The 25,883-nt window shown below is 44.5% G+C and overlaps 1 protein-coding gene across 1 annotated transcript in view; it reads right to left on the bottom strand.

Moving 5' to 3' along the window:
• Positions 1–16,720: 16,720 nt before the first annotated feature.
• Positions 16,721–25,883, bottom strand: part of LOC142775985 (histone-lysine N-methyltransferase EHMT1-like) — a 273,651-nt gene continuing 264,488 nt past the window's right edge. Inside the window, exon 25 of the mRNA XM_075878664.1 lies at positions 16,721–18,361. Coding sequence (XP_075734779.1) covers positions 18,037–18,361 — 325 coding nt within the window. The 3' untranslated portion in view covers positions 16,721–18,036. The remainder of the gene's footprint in view (positions 18,362–25,883) is intronic.

The following is a 25,883-nucleotide window of genomic DNA, read 5'->3' as shown; positions in this document are numbered from 1 at the left end:
TGTAATAAAATGTTTTTCTTGCATGCTCGTCTACTGACGCAACCAGCAGCCAAGAAGCTAGAGACCACAAGAGCGCACAGAAAGAGTTTGAGTATTCGCACGTGCGATCATACCGGTGTCACACGGGCACTTTTGATTGAAATCAGCTAGGGCGTCTGCGCCAAACTCTATCCTTACTCGATCCGGCGCAGCAGCGACAGACCTGTCAATCTCGATCAAAAGTATTCGAGTGACACCAGTATATAGTGACCGCTAACTGCCCAAACTAATCGGATCAAATACGGTGCAGCCGTCATCTAACTGCGGTATAAAAGGGTACGACATAGCAAACAAGAACCCGTGTGACAGTGGTGTTGTCCGTACAGTGTGTCAGACCCTAAATCTCATTCGGAAATATGTCTGCACAAACATGATTACGCCTATGCGGGAGTAATTGAACGCTACGGCTCGCATGAACCAGCCAGCACTAACGTATCATCAAATGTGCAGGGAACTAAATTTGTCAAACAAACCACCACACAGCACACAAAAGACAGCCAGCATTTGAGCATATCACATCGACGCGGGATGCTGGTCATTCAACGCTACCGCTTGCACGAAACACCCACGGCGCTCGATCTCGCCCCTTTTGAAGGATCGGTCGGCCGAGAATCACTGCCACATCACCAGATTCGCAAGGAATGATACCGCAATCTATACACACCGCCGCACAACACCAAAATCAACGTTGACCAAACTAGAGGAAGCGCTGACAGTCGACGTCGGCAAACACTCGCATGTGAAGTGGCTGCAGCGTGGCCTAGCTCTAGTGATGAAGCTTGAAAACGTTGGTGCGTATGTAAAGACGCACGAAATGAACGGCCATAAAGAAGGAACAAAAATAAATTTGTCTGCACATCTAATGGAGCGATCGCATTGTGCATGCAGGAATTAAGAGTAATAAAAATAGGTAACATTACACGCGCCGACAGCTGAAATACTTACGCGCAGTAACCAGTTCGCACACCGCCATATACGAGCACCATTGCTTGTGGTTACCAGTGGTTATCTAGCCATCGGCACGCCACTTTATTTGATATTTTGTTATCCACGACTAGCGCTATTTATTATTAAGAGTGCACATAAGGAAGGCGTAAGGTAAACAAAAGAAAGAGTAAGAACGGCTGTACAACCGCAATACTGTTAGTTCATTTTCGATTTTCAGGCAGCGTGCAAGGCTTACCAACCGCAAAGCTTGAGTTAAATTTCGGCATTTTAAAGAAAAGGAATTACATACATGTATTGTTACATTGCTTCACAAGTTTATACAAAAATACGTATTATATAAAATGCTTTACCAATATACAGATACAATGAAAGTTACAAATACCTTTATTACTGCTGTTACAAATACAAAAGTTTATTATTTTAAGCAAATTTGAAAATGTCTGAAGTGTAGAGATCACTTATGCACCTAGACTTTATAAAAGTCAAGGTACAGTCTGTGTCAGACTAAGTCGAAATCTCGCATGTTATGTCAACGTGATGCGGCCAGCTCTGCACTCACGTGCCACCATAGCAGATACGGTTCAACACTACGGCCCTTCAAGTGTCTGCACATGCACGAGCTGCTGCCAATGCGTGATGGCAACGCTGGCCCAATGTCATCTGCCCGCACCACGATTTCAAGTTGTACGCGTCTATTTTTTAAAGGGCCAGTAAACAAGCCCAAGGTCCAAAAATTGTAAAAAGAAATACGTGCACTTTACTTCGTGAACACGTTGCCGCAAGAAGTTTGCGAATACGTGCGACATTTTAAGGAAGTTACAGGGGCTAGAACATCGCATTCAGCTGGTTTCAAATTTTTGCGCAGTCTCGCCCCCCTTCTCCTTCAGAGGAAGGGAAAGGCGTGGCACATCGTCGTGACTCCGCCCACTTCGGCAATGTAACAAGGCGTCAGCGATTGACATCATCGGCGAACTCGATCAGTCGCAATGCACTTCCGCTAGCTGCGATACCTGGTTGGAAGATATTGGATGTGGCCAACGTATTTACCACTACGTTCAAACTTTTCTGCGCGTTCGCACTACTACTCTGTATTGTCTCCCTTTCTTTCTAAAGTCGGGCTATGCAAGCTGGTCATAATGCTCACTGATGAACCCCGCCTTGGCTTTACAGTGTATGAAGATGATGTAACCCTTTGGACCACCCAAGGGTCCTACGGAGAGCGCCAGGATTCCCCGCAAACTGCCTTGAGTATACTGGAAGACTACTTAGAAAAAGCCGGGATGAAGTGCGCACCCGGCGAAGTCAGAATACATTCACATACGTCCATATAAGTCGTGGTCTTGCCGAGCACCTGAGCTAACATTTTACTTGGGAGGATTGCCACTCAGAAGAGTTAGCACTCTTCGAATTATCGGCATGCACATTCAGGAAACAACAAGTGTCACGGTTGCCTTAGATAAACTGAATCATACAATAAAAAACCTGACGGAACTCAGAAGAATCTCCAGAGGAAATAACAGCATGACTGAGCACGACATGCTGAGGCTTGTGCAAGCATTTTTTCGGAGTCGGCTTACCTATGCTCTCCCTTACTGCAGACCACCCGGAAAACAGAGCAGGAGCACGCCGACATATTAATTCGACTTGTGACTATAGCAGCCCTTGGACTACCTACCAGTACAAGCACACAACACCTGCGGGAACTGGGGGTACATAATACCGTCGAGGAGCTGGCAGCTTCCACACTCATCTCCCAGCGAGAACGACTCTGAGGCACACCACAGGGGGAATTTCTCTTACAAAGACTCGGATATCCTATCTCACCGCAATATTGTTCTGAAGCCACCAACCTACTCTCAGAAAATTTCAGACAGCGCATCATGACGCAGCTCAACCCTCGCGATATGCACCCGCACCACCATATAGGGCGCCGAAAAGCTCGAGTACAGAGGCTGCAGCGGCTAAAGAATCGTCCTGACGTTTATTATACAGATTTCAGTCCCTACAAGCAGCAAGGGCAACCTCACGCTTTTACTCTCGCTGTAGTCAACCGGGGTAAACTTGTCAACTCCACCTCCATACGTACCTCATCCTCTGCGTCAGCCGAGGCAACTACCATCGCTCTCGCCATGCCAATGGCAGCCAAACAGGGTATCTCCGCTTACATTGTATCAAACTCTCAGACAGCTTATCGCATGTACCTCAAGGGCATATTACCTACAAAGGCCATCGAGCTGTTGGGAAACAAACTCCTCTTTGACCATGGGTTAGTCTGGTGTCCGGCCCATACAGGCCAGAGTGGCAATGAGCTTGTTGTTGTTGTTCTCCTATTGTTAGTGGCGCATACCCACTGCGGGGGATTGGCCAAGAATCGAGTGGTTTTAAAATTTACTCTTCATATTTGGAATGACGGAGGTATAACAGAAAGATTACCGATAGCCTAGGCAAGTGTGGTGCTTAATGTAATGCATACAAATATTTACATAAACGAACTTATTCTTAGAATAGAGCAATAATCTGATTTTATACGTATATAATTATGTGGACATGTTAGGATAATGAAACTGGTTAATTAGTCAACCTATTAGTTTCATCAATATAGTCCCGGACGGCCGCGCATACTGTCCCATTAGAGAAACCAGAAATGGAAGCTCCAAAAGACAAAATGACGGGCAGAGATAAGTCCATACCAATACCACGCAAAGGTATTTCTAATAGGGTTTTCGTAATGTGTTAAACCGCCTGCAGGTCCAAAAGAAATGGCCTATTGTTTCCAGTTCACCACAGAATGCGCACAGTGACGAAGGTGCCTGAGCAGACCTGTGTTTATAGAAATTTAGATTTGGTACCCGGCAACGCAGCCTTGTGATAGCTACTTCTTGTTTTCGAGTGCGGCAAAAGTCTCTTTGCCAGGGATATAATAAATCGCGATATTCTGTAGAGTTTGTTAGTGCTGAACCTTTAAAGACTTGCATAAGCGTACATCTGTGGAATCGAGCAGCAGTCACATAAGCGGATGATGGATAGAGCGGTAGAATTGGTTCGCTGATTGATGACTTAGCTAAGGAATCGGCTATTTCATTCAGAAACAAACCTTTGTGTCCAGGCACCCAAACTAATCGTACTTTTCTCAAATGCACAGGTACTAGTGCACGGAACGCCCTTGTTACGTGATTATCAGCACCAACAGAAAGTGCTGAACAGAGAGATAGGGAATCTGTTACTATGACAGCTGATGTAATTGCTGTATCTAACTTGCGTAAGGCGTGCACTACTGCCAGAAACTCAGCCACAAAAACGGGTATGAAATCGGGTAGTCGAAGGGAATAAATCCAATTTAAAATCGGGCTGAAAATACCAGCCCCTGACTTTTCGTCGTATTGCGATGCGTCTGTAGCAATAATAACGTTCGTTGTAATACGGTGCAGGTTATCTTGTAGTAAACCATCCAAAATATTATGGGCAAGTAATTTGGCATTATTAGGAAAAATGTCGTCGAATTGAATTTCCACCGAGGCTGAATTATCCCGACTCGGCATGATGTCGCATATACGTACGTTTAGAGGCTCCAGTAAATTTTGCACAAATATAATTTGTGGCGTGTGAAATCGCGGCCATCTAGCAGCAAAAAATGATTCCGGGGTGGAAATAAAGGCTGTTTCTGAATGTCGCCATGGTGATTCATACATTCTTAAGAATGTCTGAACAGTCAGAAGGCGAATTCTACAAGAAAGCGGAGGGACCCCCGATTCGAGATACAACACCTTGTTGGCAACTGTTTTGGGAAGGCCAAGGCACAAGCGCAAAGCTTCTCTTTCCAGAAGAATGAGAGGCCGCAACTTGTAAGCTGGAACTTCAGAGAAAAGTAAACAACCAAATTCCAAAATGGGATGAACGTACATGCGATATATCATTACCAATGTGTCTCTTCTCATACCTATGCGGTAATTGCTTAGCCTACGCAGTATGCCAATGGCCTTCACACCTTTTCCGGCGATATATTTGACATGAGGTCGACAGTTAAGCGATGTGTGATAAATTACTCCAAGGTATTTAACAGATTCCACCTGTGGTATATCCTCGTGATGGTAAGACAGAGAGATGTTCACAGGGTATTGCAGCTGGAAAACAAGGAGGGCACATTTAATCGGATTAAGTAAAAAGCTGTTGCCATCGAGTCAGCTCTCCAATATATTAAGGTAAGTCTGCAGCCGTTCATATAAGGTCTGAATGTTGTTCATTGCCAAGCTCGAGTACCCAGAGGCCGAGCCCCACTACCACCCACTGCTGAAGAGGATACGAATTAAGGAGTGACACGGCGTGAAATCTTATAGAAACAAAGATTAGATGGCCGCATCAGGGCACCTCTCCATAAGGACCTCAATAGGCATCAAGATTCGGACTGGCACCGCCTGTAGACTAATACATTCCCAAATTTGCCTAAACTTCACATGATGTACCCAGCAAGATATCCCAACGCATGCCCGTGGTGCGGAGATACTGCTACACTAACACATATTACCTACAGCTGTCCCGAGCGACCTGTCAAAGTCGACATACGACATACGCGCCCAACACATACGTAGTCGTGGGAGGCGCGACTCGCTGAACGGACCCTGAGAAGCCAACTAGGCTTCCAGCGACCCTGGGTCAGGCCCGCCGAGCCGCTAGTGACACTGCAGCCTTAGAAGGGCCCCACCCGCAACGAACCATTTTTTTATATGAATGTTCTCTCTTTCTCTCTGTTGCCGTCATGGAAAAAAAATTGGAGTGACCTATAGAACATGAGGAGTGTCCAAAGCGCCGGCTCCCGCGTGCACCTTTTGCGGTGAACTGCGCCGCGCCGCTGCTGTGCCGGACCCATCGGCTTTCCGCGCTGCGGAAAGCGAGGGGCGTCTGCTACGCGCGGTAGTTTTCACGCTGTATTCGCACGCAGGGCACTTAAAGTATACTCAACTTTAATAATGAGGAGTAGAATGGAGCTCGCCCATTGTTAAGAGTTGTGTTAGTGCGTGGGGCAGCAAGGGGACGCGAAAACTGATTTTTGAAACGGCATAAATGCGGTCATGTTCTGGTTCTATAGAGTTCGCATACGCTGATTTGGTAGCTGTGTGTGCGCAAAGACACATAACATGAAAGGAAAGAACGACAAGAACCTGAATCGCACGGGCAAGCGAGTAATAACACAATGCAGCAAGAAATACGAGTAATGAATAAAGTGAATTACTTTTTCAGTCAGCTGAAATACTTGCGTGCAGCGAGCATTAAGGGCTTTTCAGTCGCCGGTGGTTCGCAGCCACACACATGTGTTCTATTAGATAACTTGCTGGCCTTGAGTACTACTTTTCAAGAACAGCTAGAAGAGAACACGGCCGTACCACCGCAGTATCTTTTAAATTATTCCGTTTTAGACCTAGCTTACAGCAACAGAGTTTGCCATGCGTCAAGCTTTTTTTCAATTCAGACATTCGAAAGAAGACCAGGGGCGCTAGTCTGGACATTGTAAAATTCCGCCATGTTGTTAGATTCCGCAATTAATCGGTGCTAATTAGCCAAGTGAGCTGCTACGACCTCTCTGATTGGCTTAAAATGCCCCCATTACGAAATTTGACAATATGGCGGAATTAGACAGTGTCCAGAATAGCACTCCAGTGCCAAAATAACACATTTTATTTCATGTTTATACACCCAATACGTAATATAGCAAAGTGCCTTAAACATATCCACACAGCGTTAATATAAAGATACAAACAGCAGCACTCTCACTGTGCAAATTAACTTACTGTAAGAAAATACGTGGAGCAGCTATAGATGCACAGATATGTTCCGCCACTTTAGGAAATTGTTTAAATACGTATTTCTCACATGCTCTAGCCTGACAAAAATGTTCTATGCAATAACATATATTTTAAACAGGTATAGAAACTGTATGTTTCGTTGCAATATGAGGTCACTTATGCGTCGGGATTGTTCCTATCTAGAGCAATCGCATCAGCATAAAAATTTCGAATGAAGTTAAACATGAAAACAATATTCCCTTGTTATTCATCATCACTTTTCATAACTCCAACTATTTAATTATTTGTAGTAATATATATTTACGAAGCCCGAAACATCGAGTATACGAAATAAATCTTTGACGTTAAAATTCGCCGAGTGTTACGCTTTTCTAACACACGGCGAAAGCCACGTCAGTGAATAATATCCCACGTACGCTTGTTTTCTTACGTTCGCTTGTAACATGTTCATTTATTTGATTTGCCTTGTTTCTCTTCGTACCTATTTTTTTGTACAGATTTTACGAATGCGCTCAGTTCTTCAAAATATGTGGTTATAAGTTGCAAACGAAATAGGTGATGACCACGTTTCTATCATGCGGTGGAGACAAATCACACAGCACGTGATATTTTAGGACGAAAGCCTTCGATTTTTCATGAAACACGCAAATTAACCGTCGGCAACGGTGGCCCGTCTCGGTGGCGACAGTACGTACGAGCATAGGCGAGCACACACGGTTATACACGGTTCCCCGTAAGGGGGCGGGGGTGAAGATTCATCGCATCGTGCCCCTTTTCCTATTATGTCAATGTTTTGGGCTGACTTTGAACCCGCCACCCATGTGTCGCATCACCCCCTCCATATATTGTCAACATATGGGGGTGATCGCTTTCGCCCCCCCCCCCCCCTCCGTGAGCACGTCTTACGTACGAGTGATGCATGACGTCAGCATTACATAAACTATGGCATAGTTTGTGGCGCCATCTATCGCCTCATCATAGCATCGTCGCTTTACACCGTCTCCGTGGTCGGCCAACCAATCCCAGATGCAGTGCAAAACAAAATGAAGTGCAGAAGCTTGAATTAAATTACCTTAAACAGATAGTGGAAAACCACGTTCGATGCAGAAAACTCTCGGGAGGGGGTAAATTAAATTTATTGACTGAAGAAAAACGACGTGTATTTCCCATCTAGCGGTCTAAGGCGACAGCACAATTAAGGACTTTGCGAGTTGTTATTGTTATAATGATCGCGTCAAAGGTAAACGTGTCCAGTTATTGATCTCGTCACCGATTAGTCATGTTAGTCATACAATGGTGCCGATCATAAACCAATTGTACGAGACGCTAGACTTACACCAATTACCCAAGTTTTTTTTTTTTTTTTTTTAGTATCGCGTTCACACCGATGGGCACATACCGCTTCATATGAGCTACTTAAAGGCTTTTGAACTATCCGAGAAAACAGGATAGGGCAGTAGGAATGTTTAGAAAAGAAATCTAACGCACAAAATAAAAGAGGTTTCAAACGCATTAGCATGAGCTATCCACTCACTGCCACTTACGCGATTTCTAGCTTTTGATCTTCTGTAGCACGTCTACATTTGTCATTCCACGTGCAACTTAATGAAATCCCCTTCGCTCATGATAAAGTGCGTCCAGAAAGCGTTCCTCAGATGGCCGAGTATGTGTACCATTGCGGTAATATACCAGCTAGACGTAAACAAACCAGATCTCCCTTTCGCACCACACAAGCACGTTCTAAGCGTGGTTAGTCAATGCAGTACTACGTTGCAGGGACATAGTATTCAATATCGCCAAAATTACTGCAATTTCGGCTAACAGCTGCAAAAATATCAGGCGCGTAGCAGACGCCTGCCGCTTTGCGAAGGTTTCCATCGCGGGGAAAGCCAACGACGGATGGATAAGAATGTACCCTTTAGATGGCGCGGTGGCTAACGCTACCTAGCGCTACTTCTTAGTGAACAAAAACTAAACTATCTTTTTTAAATTGTGAAGTTAAGCACTGGCACTTTGCAATGAAGTTAAATTTTCACTCGTGCCTTGATTGTAGCCACCGATCAGATAACCTACTTCTAGTTAATTCTACCCGCTTAAAGTATATTTTGCCCTCCCTGTCCTTAACCCCAGTGCTTCGAAAAACTCTGCGCCATCATCCTGAAGCTCTTTACAGAACATTATCAAGTGTCCGGCAGTTTCCTCCTCCTCTCCACACGCACTGCATACCGTGTCTACCCCTTCGTATTTTACCCGATAAGTTTTGGTTCGTTTACTCCCGTCCTGGCCTCAAACAGCAGAGAACTACCACGAGAGATATCATAGATTCTTTCCTTGGCAATTTCCTGCTTAAAAGTTTGATAGATCTCCAGTGCGGACTTCTTAATCATGCCAATTATCCACACATCGGTCTCCGTTTCCTTCACTTCCTTCTTAACCGATAGTTGTTTTTGGTTTGGCCCTCTGCTTACCCGTCAATTTACTGGTTCGCTTCCTCCATTTTGTATCGACATTCCTCATTTACAAGTAGCTGAAAACCTTCCTAGCCCAACGCTCCTCCCACATTTCTCTCAATCGCTTCTCAAATTTTATCTTGCTGCTATAGCTTCCCTGCCCTCGAATGATGTCCATCCCATATCACCTCGTACTCCCTTATTTAGTGTATTCTTGTCTGCTCCTAAAGCAAGTCTACCTATTCCGCGTTCCTTAATTTCTAATCTTGCTTGAACATCTGATGTCATGCACAAGACCGCATTGCTGAAAGTCAGACCAGGAACCATGACACCTTTTCAATTTCTTCTCACATCATCTATTGTAATTCCACAGTGCACTATTTTTCATCACCGCTGCATTCATGTTTCCTTTAGTCGTTACGTTCCTAGGTACTCGGTCCCATTGCTTATCCATACGCCCAGATATTTGCATTTATCCGTGATCTCTAGCGTGACCTCCTGTATCGTAAGCTCACTACCTTCATTATCATTAAAAAACATGACGTGATAGTGTATAAGTGTTCTGTGCAAATACCACAAAACCGGTCGGAGCGGGGCGGAGCGATGGAGACGGGTTGCTTCGGAAGGGGAGCATGCCTCCAGCTTCCGGAAACCGGGTCGAGAGTCAGCAAAGCAGCTCCGTCGTAGTGGGTGATCTAGGTGCAAAGGAGAGGAGGAAGTGGAGCGGCCTTAGCTAGTCTAGATGGTGTTGACCCACCCTGCTCCCGCCTCCCCTAGAACAGAGCAAACGTGTCTTTAGTTCAGCGCGTAGGTTTGCTTCGGGAGTCGGGAGGCGCCGCCGTGGCGGTGGTTACATGAGCTTTCCTGTTTCAGGCAGCTTGCGGAACGAATGCTTTCAGAAGTTTGTTCTCTCTATGTCTGTATGGAGGGGGAGTGCACACAGTTCATCGTGTGCGATTCTGTGCTACGCTGACCTATAGAGACCTTCGCCGACAGTTTCGGGCGAAAGCGCTCATGTGTCTAGACAGGAGGGGGGGGGGGGGCAGTATGGCACAAGTGAAGGGGGGAGTACTAGGGGAGATTGCAGTCAACAAAAGCATCGCGCCAGCATTAATACACATGACAACGTAGACAAGCGTTTTATCGAACATGCGTCCTAGTCAGCCGACGGTGACAGATGCTAGCAGGAAGACGTGAAGGGTGTGAAGACAGCAGACGGCTGGGTACTGTAGCTGGGGCGTTACCGAGGGCAAAAAAAAAAAAATTAAAAGGCGTAAAGGGAGGGAGGGGGATAGCAATCTGCCACCGCAGTTCCGCTCGACCACGGTTACGCGAAAAATAGAGACAAACTTCAAAAGAGCAGTCAATATAAGGACAAACTTGCAGTATAGGTGTGTTGCTTATAAATCTTTTGTACTTATTATCAGCTAAGCCATTTTAAAAATGCTACTTCATTGTTAAATTCGAAGCTCTTATTTGCTAATGTTTGAAGTTTGAAAACAGCCCGTAGGCGAAAATGTGCTGTATTTTCGGTAAAAGACGCAATTCCATTCCCACTTCATTGCGGGCAAAAGGTGCTCGATTCCATTTCCAATACATTTTTCGAAGCATTGTCCCCATTTCATTTCGGGATCCCAGAATTGTGGAATGATTCCGGAATTACGCCGATTCCGGAGTGGCAATCCCGCAACACAACCACATCGCTGTTGGTTGATGCTAGCAGTCATTCTTTATCGACTATAAACATCAAATTATAATTTCTTTTTTATGGGACAAAAACACCTTGGTTGCCGCCGATGTGATCAACGCCCTTATCACTTTTGTCACAATCAGAAAATTTTTCCGCGCAGTAGACAGTCCCTTTAAGGGCCACATACGTATATCCTTCAATACAGAGTTGTGGGGATGAATAAAGCCAAAGGGCCTGGGACCTTGTGCCTTTGAGCATGTTATCTGCTGTGAACTAAGACGTCTCCATAAGCTTATTTTCAAAATTTCCTTTGGTTTTTGGTGAAAACCTCTAGCATTTGGAAGCTGATGCATTGTACGCGATACTGCGCTTAATGCCTTGTAGAGTACTTATGGAATGAAATGCAAGAATTTAAGGGGAGATGCGAGTCGAAAAATCGCGTTTTTAGCGAAATTTCTCGTATTTCTGATTTTTATTGCATTGTAATCTTCAAACCTTCTTCTTTCATCTATGAAAATTTTAAAACTAAATTCGAACCGCAAAATGCCAAAAAATGTGTATGAAGGCATCGCGGTGGCTCAAAATTTCGTGATTTTGCGCCGATATTGGCTATCTTTGACTGCGCGCTGCTCCCCGTCGCAGTGCCGCCCGCCATCGCGATCGGTTTGGAAAGTTGCGTCCGGCCTTCTTCTTACAGCTCCGACGACCGCCAGTTTCGTACGTGGGCAAAAAAATAATAAAAAAAAGTGAGCAAATTGCCATCATCTGCGACTGCTTAATAAAGCCACTCGGACAAAACGTTCTCTAATTCCAACTTGTGCATTCCGTATCTATCTCGCGCACTTACGTCAGAACAAGCTTCAACGAAAGCGTTGGCACAGTATACACTTCCTCCCAAGTGACACTAGCTGTTTGATCAGTCCTTAAGCAACACGCATGCACCTACCATACATCCGCGTAGTACATGCGTCAGACCAACATTCACAAATCGCGTTCCAAAGGCCTTTATTTTATGCTCGTTATCATTGCTTGTAGATTTGGTGGCAAACACTTCGGGCTGGTAGGTGTTCTGTGCTTCGGGCGAATGACTTAACTACTCGATAAGCACGGATGAGAAGCTCCTGAACACGGCGACATCACAGGAATTAACAAAAGCGGCAGCGACTTGCGTATGAATCACTTTCTAACAACAGAAAGCGACCACGACCCCACGGGCAGAGGCGGTTCTCGCCATTTCAAACAGATTACAGTCCAATCCAACACCAACATCGGAGAAAACAACATCACGACTAGAATACAATGAACCCGCCACAGACTGTGTGTCGCAAGCTAGTGAGGAACTCTACCTGAACCACAGAATAAAGAATGCCTAAATCACCTGAAAAATGTTTTTCAACACACCGACTCTAACGCCATCTATTCATACACTTTAAGCCAAGTCAAGTTGGTTTTAAGCGGCTATTGGGCGAATCGAACGTTTTTGCCTTGAAAAGCACTGTCGAAATTTGGGCTTGTTGGTGCATTGTGACGACTGAAAATAGCGCTAAAAAACGAGGACACAAGAAGAGGTGCTGTGTGTCCTCTTCTTGTGTCCTCGTTTTTTAGCGCTATTTTCAGTTGCCTTGAAAAGGTTCGTGCCACCGGGTGAACCGAAACACTACCAATAAAAAACGAGGCCTTTTCATCACGCACTGCTCAGCTCGAACCTGACAGCACAACTCTGGGCCGTTCAGCGTGCCGAGGAAGCCGCTTCGAGACAAGGTCTCGGAACCGCATCCGCGGTGGGTGCCCAGGCCAAATAAAAACGCCGGACTCGAATCGTCTGGATTCGACAAATAAAGTTTATGTTCTAGTTTTTATTACGTGGTTTGAGCGGTTTGAAACGCGCGGCACCCTAAGCCGCATCGCCATTGGCTACCGAGTCATTGTCAGCTGTGTTGGTGGCGGCCATCGGCATTTGGTCCGTCTGCTTTTCTGCGCGTCTACGCATATTTCCGCGATGACAAGCCCGAAAAAGTGCAACGTGAGACCGCAGAAGTTTCGAACGAAGCACAAGTTCAAGGGAAGGCGGCGTAAAGCGCCCCGAACGACGGCGACAAACGAGAACGCGCCTACGTGTGCTAGGCCTGACGGCGGCATCGACGAGTGCGCGAGCGACAGTGGCTGCGATGAAGGGATTGACGCTGCGCTTTTTTTCGTCAGTGCTTCGGAAAAGAAGCTCGGCTTCTTCGAAAAAGACGAAAGACAGCGCGATTAGGTTTGTGCAACGACAGTTTTGTGCGACACCCTCTTGCTGACGGCACTTGTGGCAGGTGCGGCATGCCCTGCTTGCGGTATTCAAAAACTTGCCGTTCGGGAGCCGGCAGAAAAGCACAAGGGACTTTCGTCGCTCCTCGAACTTCATTGCGAAAACAGCGAATGCTCAGCGACTGTTCTTTCGTGCTCCTATACGTCACTGCGTGTTACGGTGGACGGCAGCAGCCGAGTGAGCCAACGGTACGACAGTGGGAGCTCCCGAGATAGTTTCGCTGTAAATGTGAAGGCGGTGGTGGCTGCACGCGCTGTCGGCATTGGGCATGAGCAATTGTCGAGATTTTGCTCCATTATTGGACTCCCAAAGCCAATGCACCACGGAGGATTTTTTTCGATAGCAAAGAAGGTGCACACCGCTGCCATGGCAGCTGTGAGTGAAAACTAGCGCCGATCCAGAGAGTTGACGAAAGAAGTAGCAGGCGAAACTGATGTGGCTGTTATGTTCGACGGCACTTGGCAGAAGAGGGGCCACAACGGGATTGGCGCAGTTATCTCCTTAGATACTGGCCTCTGCTTAGACTTCGAGGTCATATCACATTACTGCCTGACATGCAGTAGGCACAAGGATATGGGCCCAGACGAGGAAGTGTGGCAGGCATTCCATGGCCCAGTCTGAAAAAAATGCAGACAGTTCCTCCCATGCCATGGAAACGGAGGCTGCAATGCGCATTTGGCAGAGAACATTGACTTATGACACCCCACTGCATTTCATGACATTCTTGAGTGACGGTGACAGCAAAGCATATGGTGCAGTTGCAGAGTCAAAAGTCTATGGTGCTGTCAATATAGAAAAAGAAGACTGCACTAATCATGTGGCCAAGAGACTTGGCACCACGCTACGGAAGCTGCATGTGCTATTACCACGAGGGCAGAAAATGAAAGAGCCAGCCATTCAGAAGCTCCAAACATACTATCAGATTGCCATAACAAGCAACAGGGGGAGTGTACGGGATATGTACACTGCAGTATGGGCTTCGTACTTCCACTCATGCTCTATTGACAATGCTGGCAGCCACAAGTTTTGCCCTGCAGGAACAGAGTCGTGGTGCAAACATCAACGCGCTGAAGCACTTGGTGAACCTGCACCACGCCACACACCTCTCCTGACAAAAGCACAGGGATTGGCTGTTTCGCCCATTTATAAGCGGCTAACGGATGAGAAGCTCCTTGCTCGATGCATCAAAGGGAAAACCCAGAACGCATCGGAATCCCTGAACAGCAAAATTTGGCTACTTTGCCCCAAGACTAAGTTTGTCTCCCGAACGGTTGTCGAGACTGCCGCAGCTATGGCAATCCTGTGGTTCAACAAGGGTCATGCTACTTTCGAGCACATCCTGGAAGAGCTCAACATACTGCCATCTAGAGATCTAGTTACTTTCAGTGATCCCCGCGATGCGAGGCGCATGAAGAGAATGTCCGAGCGTCTGACAGCAGAAGCAAGGGCCCACCGTCGTCGTGTAGTGAAAAGGGCACGGCTAGAAGAGAGTGCTCGCAAGGACCGTGAGGGCACACCCTATGCTGCAGGGCAGTTCTAGTAACTTGCAGTGCTTTTCAAAGTTCTGTTGAACATTATGGCTAAAGATTATGCATTTCTAACAACTCTGTGATAAAAAAAAAGGTTTCAAACTTTCAAATGCGTTTTTCTCCTTTTGCAGTTTTGTGTGATCTGTGCTTCTTATACACGCTAGTTCGTATACTTAGAATTGTCATACCTCTATGAAATTTAGCACATAGCATGATGAAGGCCCATAGAGTGCAAGTATCTATTCAGATTGTCAGTGCTGCTTGATTATGTTTTTCAAAAATTACATAACATTGAAAGCCCTTGGCCACTAAAGCCATTGTAAATTTTTCTATTTTATTATTGTATTTCACCTTTTTACACAAAATTTATATAGTTTTTTGCACTCTACAGTTCCAAACGATTATAGTCAGCTATATCTGCATGCTTTATCTCAAATTTTTATAGGTCAGAATTGTTGCATAACAATGGCCATAATTTTGCAGTATCTGACCTGCAGAAAGAAAACCAAGCAATCTACATGAAATAAATGACATATTTGAAAAGAGGAAAAAAACTCTATTAGCATGCCAATTTGTGTTAAATTCCGACTCTTATTAAAGAAAATTGTTTTTCGAGTAGCATCTCCCCTTAATAAGGCTAAGTAATGCACTTATGTTTGTTTAAACGACTTCAGTTTGGGTCACATAGGAATCATTTTAACTCAGATGTGTAGATCGGAGCCAACACCATCTTTAGCAACGAGACTCCTTGCGACATGATGAGGCTGTCTCGAACAATTGCGCATACCAGCCACTATGCCAAAAAATTTGCATCGTTTGAATCCGTAAACACATTACGCTCCATGATAATTGACATGTCAAGCTGCAAAGGAAGGATAAAAAGTGAGGGGAAAACCAAATGCCACTTTTTACCATATCATACTGCAAACCACGATCTTTGGAGGAACTTTTTTCTTTTCTCTGCTTTAAAGGACCCCCGACACCAAATTAGGAAATTACATGTACAAGCATACACTACATATACAAAGCAGACAAATGGGTCCTTCCACACTGATTCAAAACTAGCAGCCGTCAGTGCCACAGACCACCTTGAAGATTCGATATATGGGGTTTAATGTCCCAAAACCACCATATGATTATCAGAGACGCTGTAGTGAAGGGCTACGGAAATTTCGACCACCTGGGGTTCTTTAACGTGCACCCAAATCTGAGCACACGGGCCCACATTTCCGCCTCCATCGGTAATGCAGCCGCCGTAGCCGGGATTCAAACCCGCGACCAGCGGGTCAGCAGCCGAGTACCTTAGCCACTAGACTACCGCAGCGGGGCCCATCTTGAAGATATAAACTGTTTATTCACTATACTGATTTTGCTGACACACCTTTTCCTACTTTATCATGGTCAACCAAATTTGAGCACCAAAGATAGAAGCCATTGCGCTGAAGTTTAGAAGTAAACTCACAGCTTGATGTGCCACTTCAAAGCTACCGTATCACATTTTTTTGTGTGTGTGTGTGTGTGATAACATGTGGAGTTTAGTGTTGGTAACATTACATGTACACTGTAAGCCCCAAACCTTCCACTCTTTATAGTTAAGCTACTACCAAGATGGCAAATCATGCTTAAAACAGTATTGCTGGCAATGTGAGGAGAATTAATGAATGAATAAACTTTACTTAAAGTCCGGCAGTTTTCACTGGGCGAGGTGGGGGAAAAGGGGATTAACCCTTGTCCCTTCCCACTCTCCGTCGATTATGATGGCGGTGCCTCAAGTGACCACTCGTAGTCCTTGGACCCAGGCGGCATTTTCAGCTTGCCTGACGGCCCAAAGCTGGTCGACCGGCTCGTCGCTGGTGAGTGCCGCCTTCCAGCGGCAGCGCAGCTGACGCTGTGACACATTTTTTAAAAGAACAAAGTACTCTTCCATCTCAAACACTGTATCACATTCACAATACATCTATGCCCAGCAACATTTTATTTATTGAACACAAGCTCTGCCTACAAAAAATTTTTGTTATGTAAAGATGTGAAGGTGTGCTTGTAGCTGCCTCTAATTATTAGAAATATATTATCTGGTGATAATTGTGATAAGGATAATGACATGAAAATCTCGACGATCATAAAGTGAGTTCAAGTGCATGTGATAACGATTCCAAGCTCACGCCAGGCAACTGCCAATACCTTATAAAAATAAGTATACAGTCAACACATTTTAGCAGTAAAAACCTAAAAGCTTAAGAATCAAGTTGCTTGTAAAAAAGAAAGGGATCATACAACAAGCGACAGAGTCAAATAAATTATGCAATTGTAACACCCAAGTAAATTTACTATAGGTTAGCTAGCAAAAGGTAGTTCAATAAAAAACTTATTGGCAGACATTGTTTTCTTTTGCATGTGCTTCTTGGAACATTCACTAGATAATTTTTATAAATAGATTTACAGCAAAAACACCACATATAGTAGACTCTCAGTAAATGAAACCTGAAGGGACCAAGAAAATATGTTCCATTTAACAGGTGTTCCATCTACTCAGAGGTGAACAAGGGTGCAGAATACAAGCCCGAAACCAAGCATTGCAGAGCCAATAGTACCATTTAGGAAGTAGTTACGTTTAATGATTTCTGTTTACTGAGAGTCTGCTGTACAGACAAGCTGGTCATTGATACTACTGCTTATTGATGTAAATGAAATAAAACATCATGCTGTGTGCGCCCTTTAAAAAAGTTATGTACCCCAACTGAAAAAGTTTTCAGCTTACAATATGTGAAAAGAAGGAGGTAAATTTTATTGCATAGACTAAACTACAGTACTAAATATATTCTACGTAATGTTACAGTACTATAGCGCAGATGAAGTGATGAATTTTAGAAATTTGCTACTACTTCAGCATCGTTTAAAGATTTTACATTCAGGTCTAAATGTGTCTGACGCCCCTTTCTACAAGCAAGATGCTGTAATCACAAGGTATTGGAAAAGGTAAAAGTAACACTTCAGCCACCTTCAAGATGGGTGTATGTTAGTATAATGCGCATACAATGAATGTAGGATAGACATGTATAAGCGGATGCACAGTAATTTTATTAGAAAATGTCAAATATCTTATCTAACAGGAATGAAAGGTTGACCGATGCTTTCAGTCAAACAAATGTTTTCCAATGGCTGGAAAAATGTGCAAAGAAAACAAGAAAAAAAAGCTGTTTCTAACAAAGCAATTTGCAATTACTTGTGTAAAAAATTGAAACTCTGAGCGTAAACGCCACAGTAGTACCACTGCTTAGGAGTTCCCGCCACCAGCCTGAGCAGGGTTCCCACCACCAGCCTGAGCAGGGTTCCCACCGCCAGCCTGAGCAGGGTTCCCGCCGCCAGCCTGAATAGGGTTCCCGCCACCAGCCTGAGCAGGGTCCTTGACAGCCTGAGCAGCTGTCTTGCTAGCAAGAGCCGCGTTCCCGCCAGCCTGAGCAGCAGCAGCTTTTTCTCGGCTCTTGATTTTTTCCAGAGTCTCCTCAATGCGCTCCTTAGAGTATTTGCAGTTCGGATGTCCACACTCACATGTGAACATTTTATACTTAATCGTCCAGAATTTTTCTCCATAGTCAAATCTGCAAAAGAAAACGGGTAGTAATCACGCTATGAAAACACTAAATTAGGTTAGACAGGAGGATCAGCCTTGATTAAAATCCACATCAATTAGAGAAAAATCAAAAGTAAACTGCACTGAAGGGAATTTGTGGTTCTAGTAGTTAGTCCACTGGTACCTGGACTAATTACTAGACGTAGATAGGTGCACAACAAACAAATACAGCATGCCAAAATCAGCTTCAAAGCATCGATCACCACTGACCTATTTGAATAGGTGTGGTAACGAAAGGCGAGCTCTTGTGTTACATTTAGGCAGTTTTATCAAGGCCGTAGCTTTATTTTGACAATATTTCACACAGCACCCAAGGACGGGGCAATGGACTCTGCAGTTGGTAGAAGTTTCCATGTGCCTGATATTGCTAGAGGTAGCCATGGTTGCTTTCATTATTTTACAGTTTCTGCAATAGTTTCTGTAGCTACCCAAAACAAAGAAATTTTGACAGAATTTGAGCATTGCTGGGAATAGTATTTTAGTAAATTAATAAAGCCATAACATTTAAAAAGCTGCAACACCAAACAAGCAACTTTTCACACAAAAGCAGGGATCAACGAAACAGATCATCATGTGATTAAATTGTGCAAAGTCTTGATAGAATACAGTCGAACCTACTTGCAACGATTCCAGACATAACGATATATCAGGCATAATGACCACATTTTGGTGCACTTATGACTTTCCTATGCTACCCATTCAAACTGTGCTTATATATTTGCGAACATTTTTCAAAGCCTCCTACTTTACAACCAACATTTATGACACAGTCGTATAAAAATGCAGTGCATACAAAGTGAAAAAAAAAAAAGTTAAAACTGGCATTCGAAAGCGTGTGAGAGGCCGCTCCTACGTGCCCCATTGCAGTTTACTTGTGACAAAGACATTGTAGATAACAGCGAGCACTGCATGCAGATTTCGGACGCTACAAGTGAGGTCGTTGACATTCCAGGCATCTCTTCACAGGTCGAACAGCAGGGAGGAAAAAAAATAGAAAGCAGCATGAAAGCTTGCAGTGACCTTTCATATAGCTATGTTTTCTGACACATTTCTTAGTATCTACGGCAATCAACGATCTTTTAGCCAAACTATTCCTTCGAACACAAAAAGCCATAAATGCAAAAAGTGATAACATTTGGGGCATAAAATTTCACTGCGATGCTCAACTCACTGACGCCACAATGAGCTGCAAAAGGTCTCCTACCTCTCTGTATTAGCATAAACTGGTTGATCAACGATACTGCATGAGTGCTGTAATGTTTAAGCATCAGAAAAAAAGCAAAGGCAAGGTGGCAGGTGATGATGAACATGCAATTTTTACCTGTAGTGGGCAGCCTTATTATGGTCATCAGCAGATATCTGCTCTGCTGCTATTTGCAAGTGAAAATGCAGCTTGTGCGTTATTGGCAAAATGCGTGTTATCATGTGTTGAATGAACAAGCTAGACACCTGTTCCATGATCTAGAGATAAGCATGCACGAAGAACTCACAAACATGCACAAACAACAGTTTTAGAACAGCACACACAAAGCGAAGTGCTGCACAGAACTAGACAGGGATGTTTGGTGCCACGTGGGGGTACCGCTCTTCAGTGGAACGGCACTCTTCAGTGGAACGGCACGAGTTCATTAAAATGTTGTTTAAATCCCTCATGAGCAAACCGGGGGTGTTGCGTAATACGCGAAAAGGCTTAATTTGTCACCAAGGCGGTTGTTAGCCTGTTTAAATAATCTTACACAGAAAAAAGGACGATTTGGTTGTTTCATTATACAAAGAACTATTGATATAACGACCACTTATCACCACAATTTTGAGTTCGTTCTAAACGGGCTCGACTGTATAGCCAAACCAAGATGCATAAATTGCTGCCTATATCAAACAGTTATAAAGTCCCCTGGCATGGTAAAAGTGTGCTAAGAGACACCCAATCAGATTTTATTGAAAAGGTTCTTTTAAGTGGTTGTTCTTTCTGGCTGTTCAAGTTCCCTCTTTTCTTATGGCAAGAAAGTTTGTTTTGCTACTGTGGAACTAATTTGAAAATTTAGATTAATGAATACATTGTACCCCTTGGAAAGATGTCAAATTTATAAGAAATAGCACAAAAATATTGACAAACTTAATCATGCCAAAGTAAGCCCATATCATGGCTGCCAAGTCGAAACGACCAAAATAGCTAGAAAATTTGCAAAACTAGCCAACTTGAGCCAAGGAAAGTAGAAGTAGCCAGAAGTAGCCATGCATGTGCCGAAACCGCCTCCACATTTTTCATGGCTAAATGCAAAACACCTTCGATGAAGATGTAAATATGAGCAGCTTGAATCATAATTGACGAATTTCCAGCATAAATTGCTGACTTTAGAAAACACATGATGTAGTGTATGGGCTGTTGAAAAAGATTACTCTCTCGTTATGCGTCTTACATGACTCTTCTTGAAATGACTGAAAGTTGCAACAATAAAAATGAGCTTGCAGAGTGATGATCCAATGCACTCAGAATCACACTTGCTGGCACTGAACCATAACTTGTAGCCCCTGTCACAATAATTTCTTTCGTGTTCAATTCAGAGTCAGTTTGTATTTAGGCCTAATAAATTATATAAGCAGGTCACCAGACATCCTATAAAAATTGATTGTTGGTGAGAAATTCTAAAGAGAGCACAAAAAAAACAAAACAAAACAGGACACAAGAGGCAAAGGCGGCTGCACAAGCGCTCATTCACAATTGTTCCTAATGACTGCTATTGTTGCTGCCTTTGCCTCTTGTGTACTGATTTTTCAAGGCTCGCTTTAAAAGTAACTACAACTACACAGAACATGAAATGAAATTGCACCAGTGACGGAAATATTGTCCATCAAACGAACTCTGCTTTCCTCGTGTGAGATGAATTGTATTTTTATTTCGTCATTGAAAGCCACAACAAATTACCTGTGGCAAAAACATCAGCGATCTGATGTAGACAGTTTTACTGCTAAGGGGGTGGGCTTTTTTGGAACCAAGAATTGACCGAAAAATCAATTTTTTAAAAATGACCTTTGGTTTCTGCAACAATATTTCTATCTCTCTTGAAATTTTCACACTCGTGGAAGTGGTAATTTTTTTTGTAATGTCATTCTAACTTGGTAAAATCTTGGTGCCACCAACATACAGAACCTGCCAGAAAATGGGCAGCCTACTTCAAGGCATCTTTATAATTTGCCAGCACTTATGTCCGAAGCTCTTTCACCACTCTGTGAAAGCCTTGTCAAAAATAGAGCTTCTATAAATATGCCAAAGATGCAAATGCTTTATTGTAAATGCATGTAAATGCTTTATTCACTTATTCAGGTTCTGGTGTCTAAGGAACAGCATTCTTTGCTTTTTGCGGTTGAAAGTGCAGATTCCAAGACATTAAAGAAGTTAAATTGTGGCAATTCGAGAACCTCATCAGATATCTTAGCAGATCTCAATAATAAACCCAACCTCCTAAGCATCAAATGGACAAGTGAGAAGGACAGGCAGTGTGCTCAGATTTGGGTGCACGTTAAAGAACCCCAGGTGGTCTAAATTTCCGGAGCCCTCCACTACGGCGTCTCTCATAATCATATAGTGGTTTTGGGACATTAAACCCCACATATCAATCAAATCAATCGAAGGACAGGCACCAAGCAGCTGAGTCAAATCGCCCGCATGCCACAATCAAGAGTGTTCAGCTAGCACTGAATAAGGGCCACAGCAACACTAAATGGTTGTCACATAATCTTTCCAGTGTTTATTGACGTCTGCATCGTAAAACATGCACACCCTAATTGTTCTGTTTTGAAGAAACCGTGCATTATTTTTTTCATTTTTCTCAAAATGTAAAACTGCAACTCTTTAATGTTGAGGCCGCAATATTTTGGCAGCTAGGGCAGGTACAACAATGATTTTTCCTGCCACGGAAACCTGCATGTGTATAGCATCCATGGGGTGACACAAACAACGAAGCCTCTCCCAAGCATTCGTACTGCATCTCGGTCTCATACGTTCCAGAAATTAGTGAGCAACTGTCCAGGGTGCTGGGGAAGGAGGGCATCCAGGTGGTGCACAAACCCGTTTTGCCCACTTCGCAAGTATGCGATGATGTATGTGTGAGACTTCGCAAGTATGTGATGATGATAAGACCATTATAAATAGTTCTCTCCTGGTGGCAGAATATAGCACAACACCATTTTCATGGCCTCCGCGACCAGCTACAGCAATGCGCTGTCGCCAATTGCGGAGGCCACGCTATATTACTAACTTTACTTTTTAATCGGGAATGAAATATTTTTTGTAAACTTCAAGCGAGATTTGCAAAATCGTACGCGCAATCGAAATTTGTACATTTTACGGGAAATTCGGAAGAGTTAGCAGGTATGCAATTGCGAGCTTTGACGGCGCGGTTGTGATCGCAATCGCTGGTGCACGCGCTATTTCAGATGGCAAGAGAGACGACTCGTATACTCTTCTATCTGTTGTGCTCTCAGCGCGAAAAGACTGTGCGAAAAATATTGCACTCCCTAGAGGGCACGGCCACCTGGATCGCTGCGCGCGCTGGGCGGCCGGGATGGGGAGTGTGCACTGAGGCTTCATCTGCAGCGGCAACACCATTGTTGTAATATTCGGACGGTCCATTCGTTCGCGTAGTTTGTGCTGAACGTGCATCAGCATGCGGGAGGTTTTCCAAAGGTTTCGAGTCATCCAAGTCGCCATACGGATCTCGAACACAGCGCATGCAGCAAGTTTTTTGCACATGCGGCAAATGCACGTACCTTCGAAATAGCAATTCTGCCGCTAGTGCACCTCGCGGATGACATCAAACCTTACTTCACACAACACTGCAATTTATTGATATTGCATTCATTGCTAAGAGTTCAAGTGAAACTGAAGAATTCTACCTTTTGGACCCAATCTAGTGCAACTCAACAGAACGCAGGTTACAGGGACTATGGCCAACTCAAGGTGCTGAAGCAGTGTGTGTGCTGTCACTCCTCAAAATTCAAAGTAGACGCTGATAGCACAACAAGCTCACGAGCAGTGTCATGAGGCCTCAAGATAGCGGGCACCAGCAATGCAGCCTCCCCCCTCCCTCCCCCAAAATAAAGCAATGATTGCGATACCGAGATGTTGATTTTCCAACCATCAGACATGCAACATAGCGAAGCTGCATCACATAGGGCCTTCCAGCTCTGTAGGGCCGTCAGCGATGGGCACAGCACTGATAGCTGCACATATTGATAGCGAATTGAGGCTGGTCCAACCAAGACGCTTTTATTTATTGAGATGACTTTTTCTTCAAACAATACAAAAATTTTGAATGCCGACGCTTGCACTTATGAGCTTGCAAGGATAGGATCTCTTAGGGGCATTTACAGCAAGATAGAATACAAATGCAGATTTGCTGGTGGAAGGAACTACGGAAAAGCTGTTCAGGATGAACACTCATGAATGACGTATATTAGAAGAAAAGTGTCAACGTGTTTCCACCATACCCGTGCTCTTCTATGGACACAAAGCCTGGGAAATTCCATCACGATGCCGAGAAATAGAAGCGACAGGCATTCTGGCGGCCCATGTGCAGTTATTAGTGAAAAATTACTTTAATTACGTGCAGTGCGACTATTGAACCGAGCGAGGTCTGCCGATGAATAGCTGCCACAATTACATGTTACCAATTGCCCTAGACATCACGAGCTTCTGCAGAAAGCGCGTTTTGCCGTTGAGCCGACTTGCACACCAAAAGCTGCGCCGGAACTTGGGATTACTTGGGATGCACTCACGACTGCTGATCATTCAGCCCAATAATTCTAGGGGTTTGGGGTCGCGACTTCAGCGACCCCTAACTGCTCATGTTTTGATGCGCCGGCGTGGCTACTGCTGATGATAAACGCCCCCAAACCCGCGACTTTGGCGCATTTTGGAGCAATTTTTGTTGATATTATCAGAATGGCACAGTAAATTTGATTTGGGGCACTTTGACGCAGTTGTCACAGGAGTAGAATCACTATATTCCTCAAAGCGTCAGTCACCGTGAACATGCCCTAAAGTTGGTTTTTTTTAAGTGAATAAGATTTCTTATGGCTGCCATTTACGACGACCAAATCACCATATAGGCAGTGACTCTTCTTTTTAAAAGCAATGGCCTTAGAAAAAAGCAATTTGCAGAAACTTGTGTCGAAGCAATGCAGACACATGTAGCGCTGCTATGCTGAAAGATCCCGCTGGCGGAACTTTCTTGCCAACCAGCACTTGCTCCGAGAGAAGGGGTTGTGGCCAGATCGTTCGCAATGACGTCACACTGATTGGAAACAGGGAGTAGTCTATTTTCCGTGTTGGAAGCACACTTTGACCACCATGTTTTGTAAATGGCTGAAACGTCCCCAGATATTGATAACTTTGCTCAAACTAATACAACAAAAACTAGCCAAAAAATAGCTAAGTAGACAAACGATTTTTCTGCCACCACTGCCTTACAAAAAGTTGCCGTATTGGCACGAAGTAGGTCGTGCGACATGGCTTCGAGTAAGCTTTATAACGGGAGCCACACGGGGCGGAAATGGCACGGTTGCGCTTGTCCAAACTTCCTATTTTTGACACATATAGCTGCCTTTAAAGCAACTTACCACGTCTCTCTCTCTTTTTTTGTGCAATCTAACAAAGCTAAAGCAAGAATGTATGTGAGAAAGTATACTGCACACATGCGTGCATCTCACACGTGTATAAACAAACATGGTGCAACACTTGCCTCTGACAGCTTGGCGAAGTGTTGGCTGTAGAAGGTTCAGATATTGATGTCCTCAAAAATAGAATTTGAAGTTGTACTACAGTCGAGCCCACATATAACGGCCCCACTTAAAACGAACTTTCGTTTAAAACGAACAATATCCACGTGACCGTGAAAATATACATTGGTTTAATGGCACAAAATCGCACTTACAACGTCTCCAAGCGTTGCCGATCGGTTACAGCGAACGGGGTAAGCGCTCTGCCAACTTCCCGTGAAACCACTTCCCACCACTGATCACAAGCATCGGCGAGGTGCCCATACATTTTCATTGTTAAGGGCTGTTCTACGCGCTTCCCGCACAGCCCTAACGCACGTGCAGGGACCCCTACCGCACCCAAGCAGGGGACAAATAAGCCAATTGGCGACAATGTGCAGGGTGAAAGAGCGTTGCCATTTGGATTATTTGTCCCCCGCTTGCGTGTGGTAGGGGTCCTGGCACATGCTTTACGACTATGTGGGAAGAGTGTAAACGCCGACCCTGCCTCTGCGCCCCTCTAGTTGCCGCTCTTCCCGACCCCTTTTTGTTATGCACCCTTCCGTCCTTCATACCCTCCGCTACTCTGAGCACCTTGCATCGCCAGACGAGGCCCGTATTTTCACACTGCCACGGATCTTTCGAAAACCGGTCCGCCATCTCCCCTGTTTTCGATCGCTGGTACTGTCGTTGGCGTCGCCGGCCTGGAGTGACCAGACCATTTGCCAACA

Source organism: Rhipicephalus microplus, chromosome X (assembly GCF_043290135.1).
Source record: "Rhipicephalus microplus isolate Deutch F79 chromosome X, USDA_Rmic, whole genome shotgun sequence".
Classification (NCBI taxonomy): domain Eukaryota; kingdom Metazoa; phylum Arthropoda; class Arachnida; order Ixodida; family Ixodidae; genus Rhipicephalus; species Rhipicephalus microplus.
Note: the sequence above shows the minus strand (reverse complement) of the source record. Positions and strands in the feature narration are given on the sequence as shown.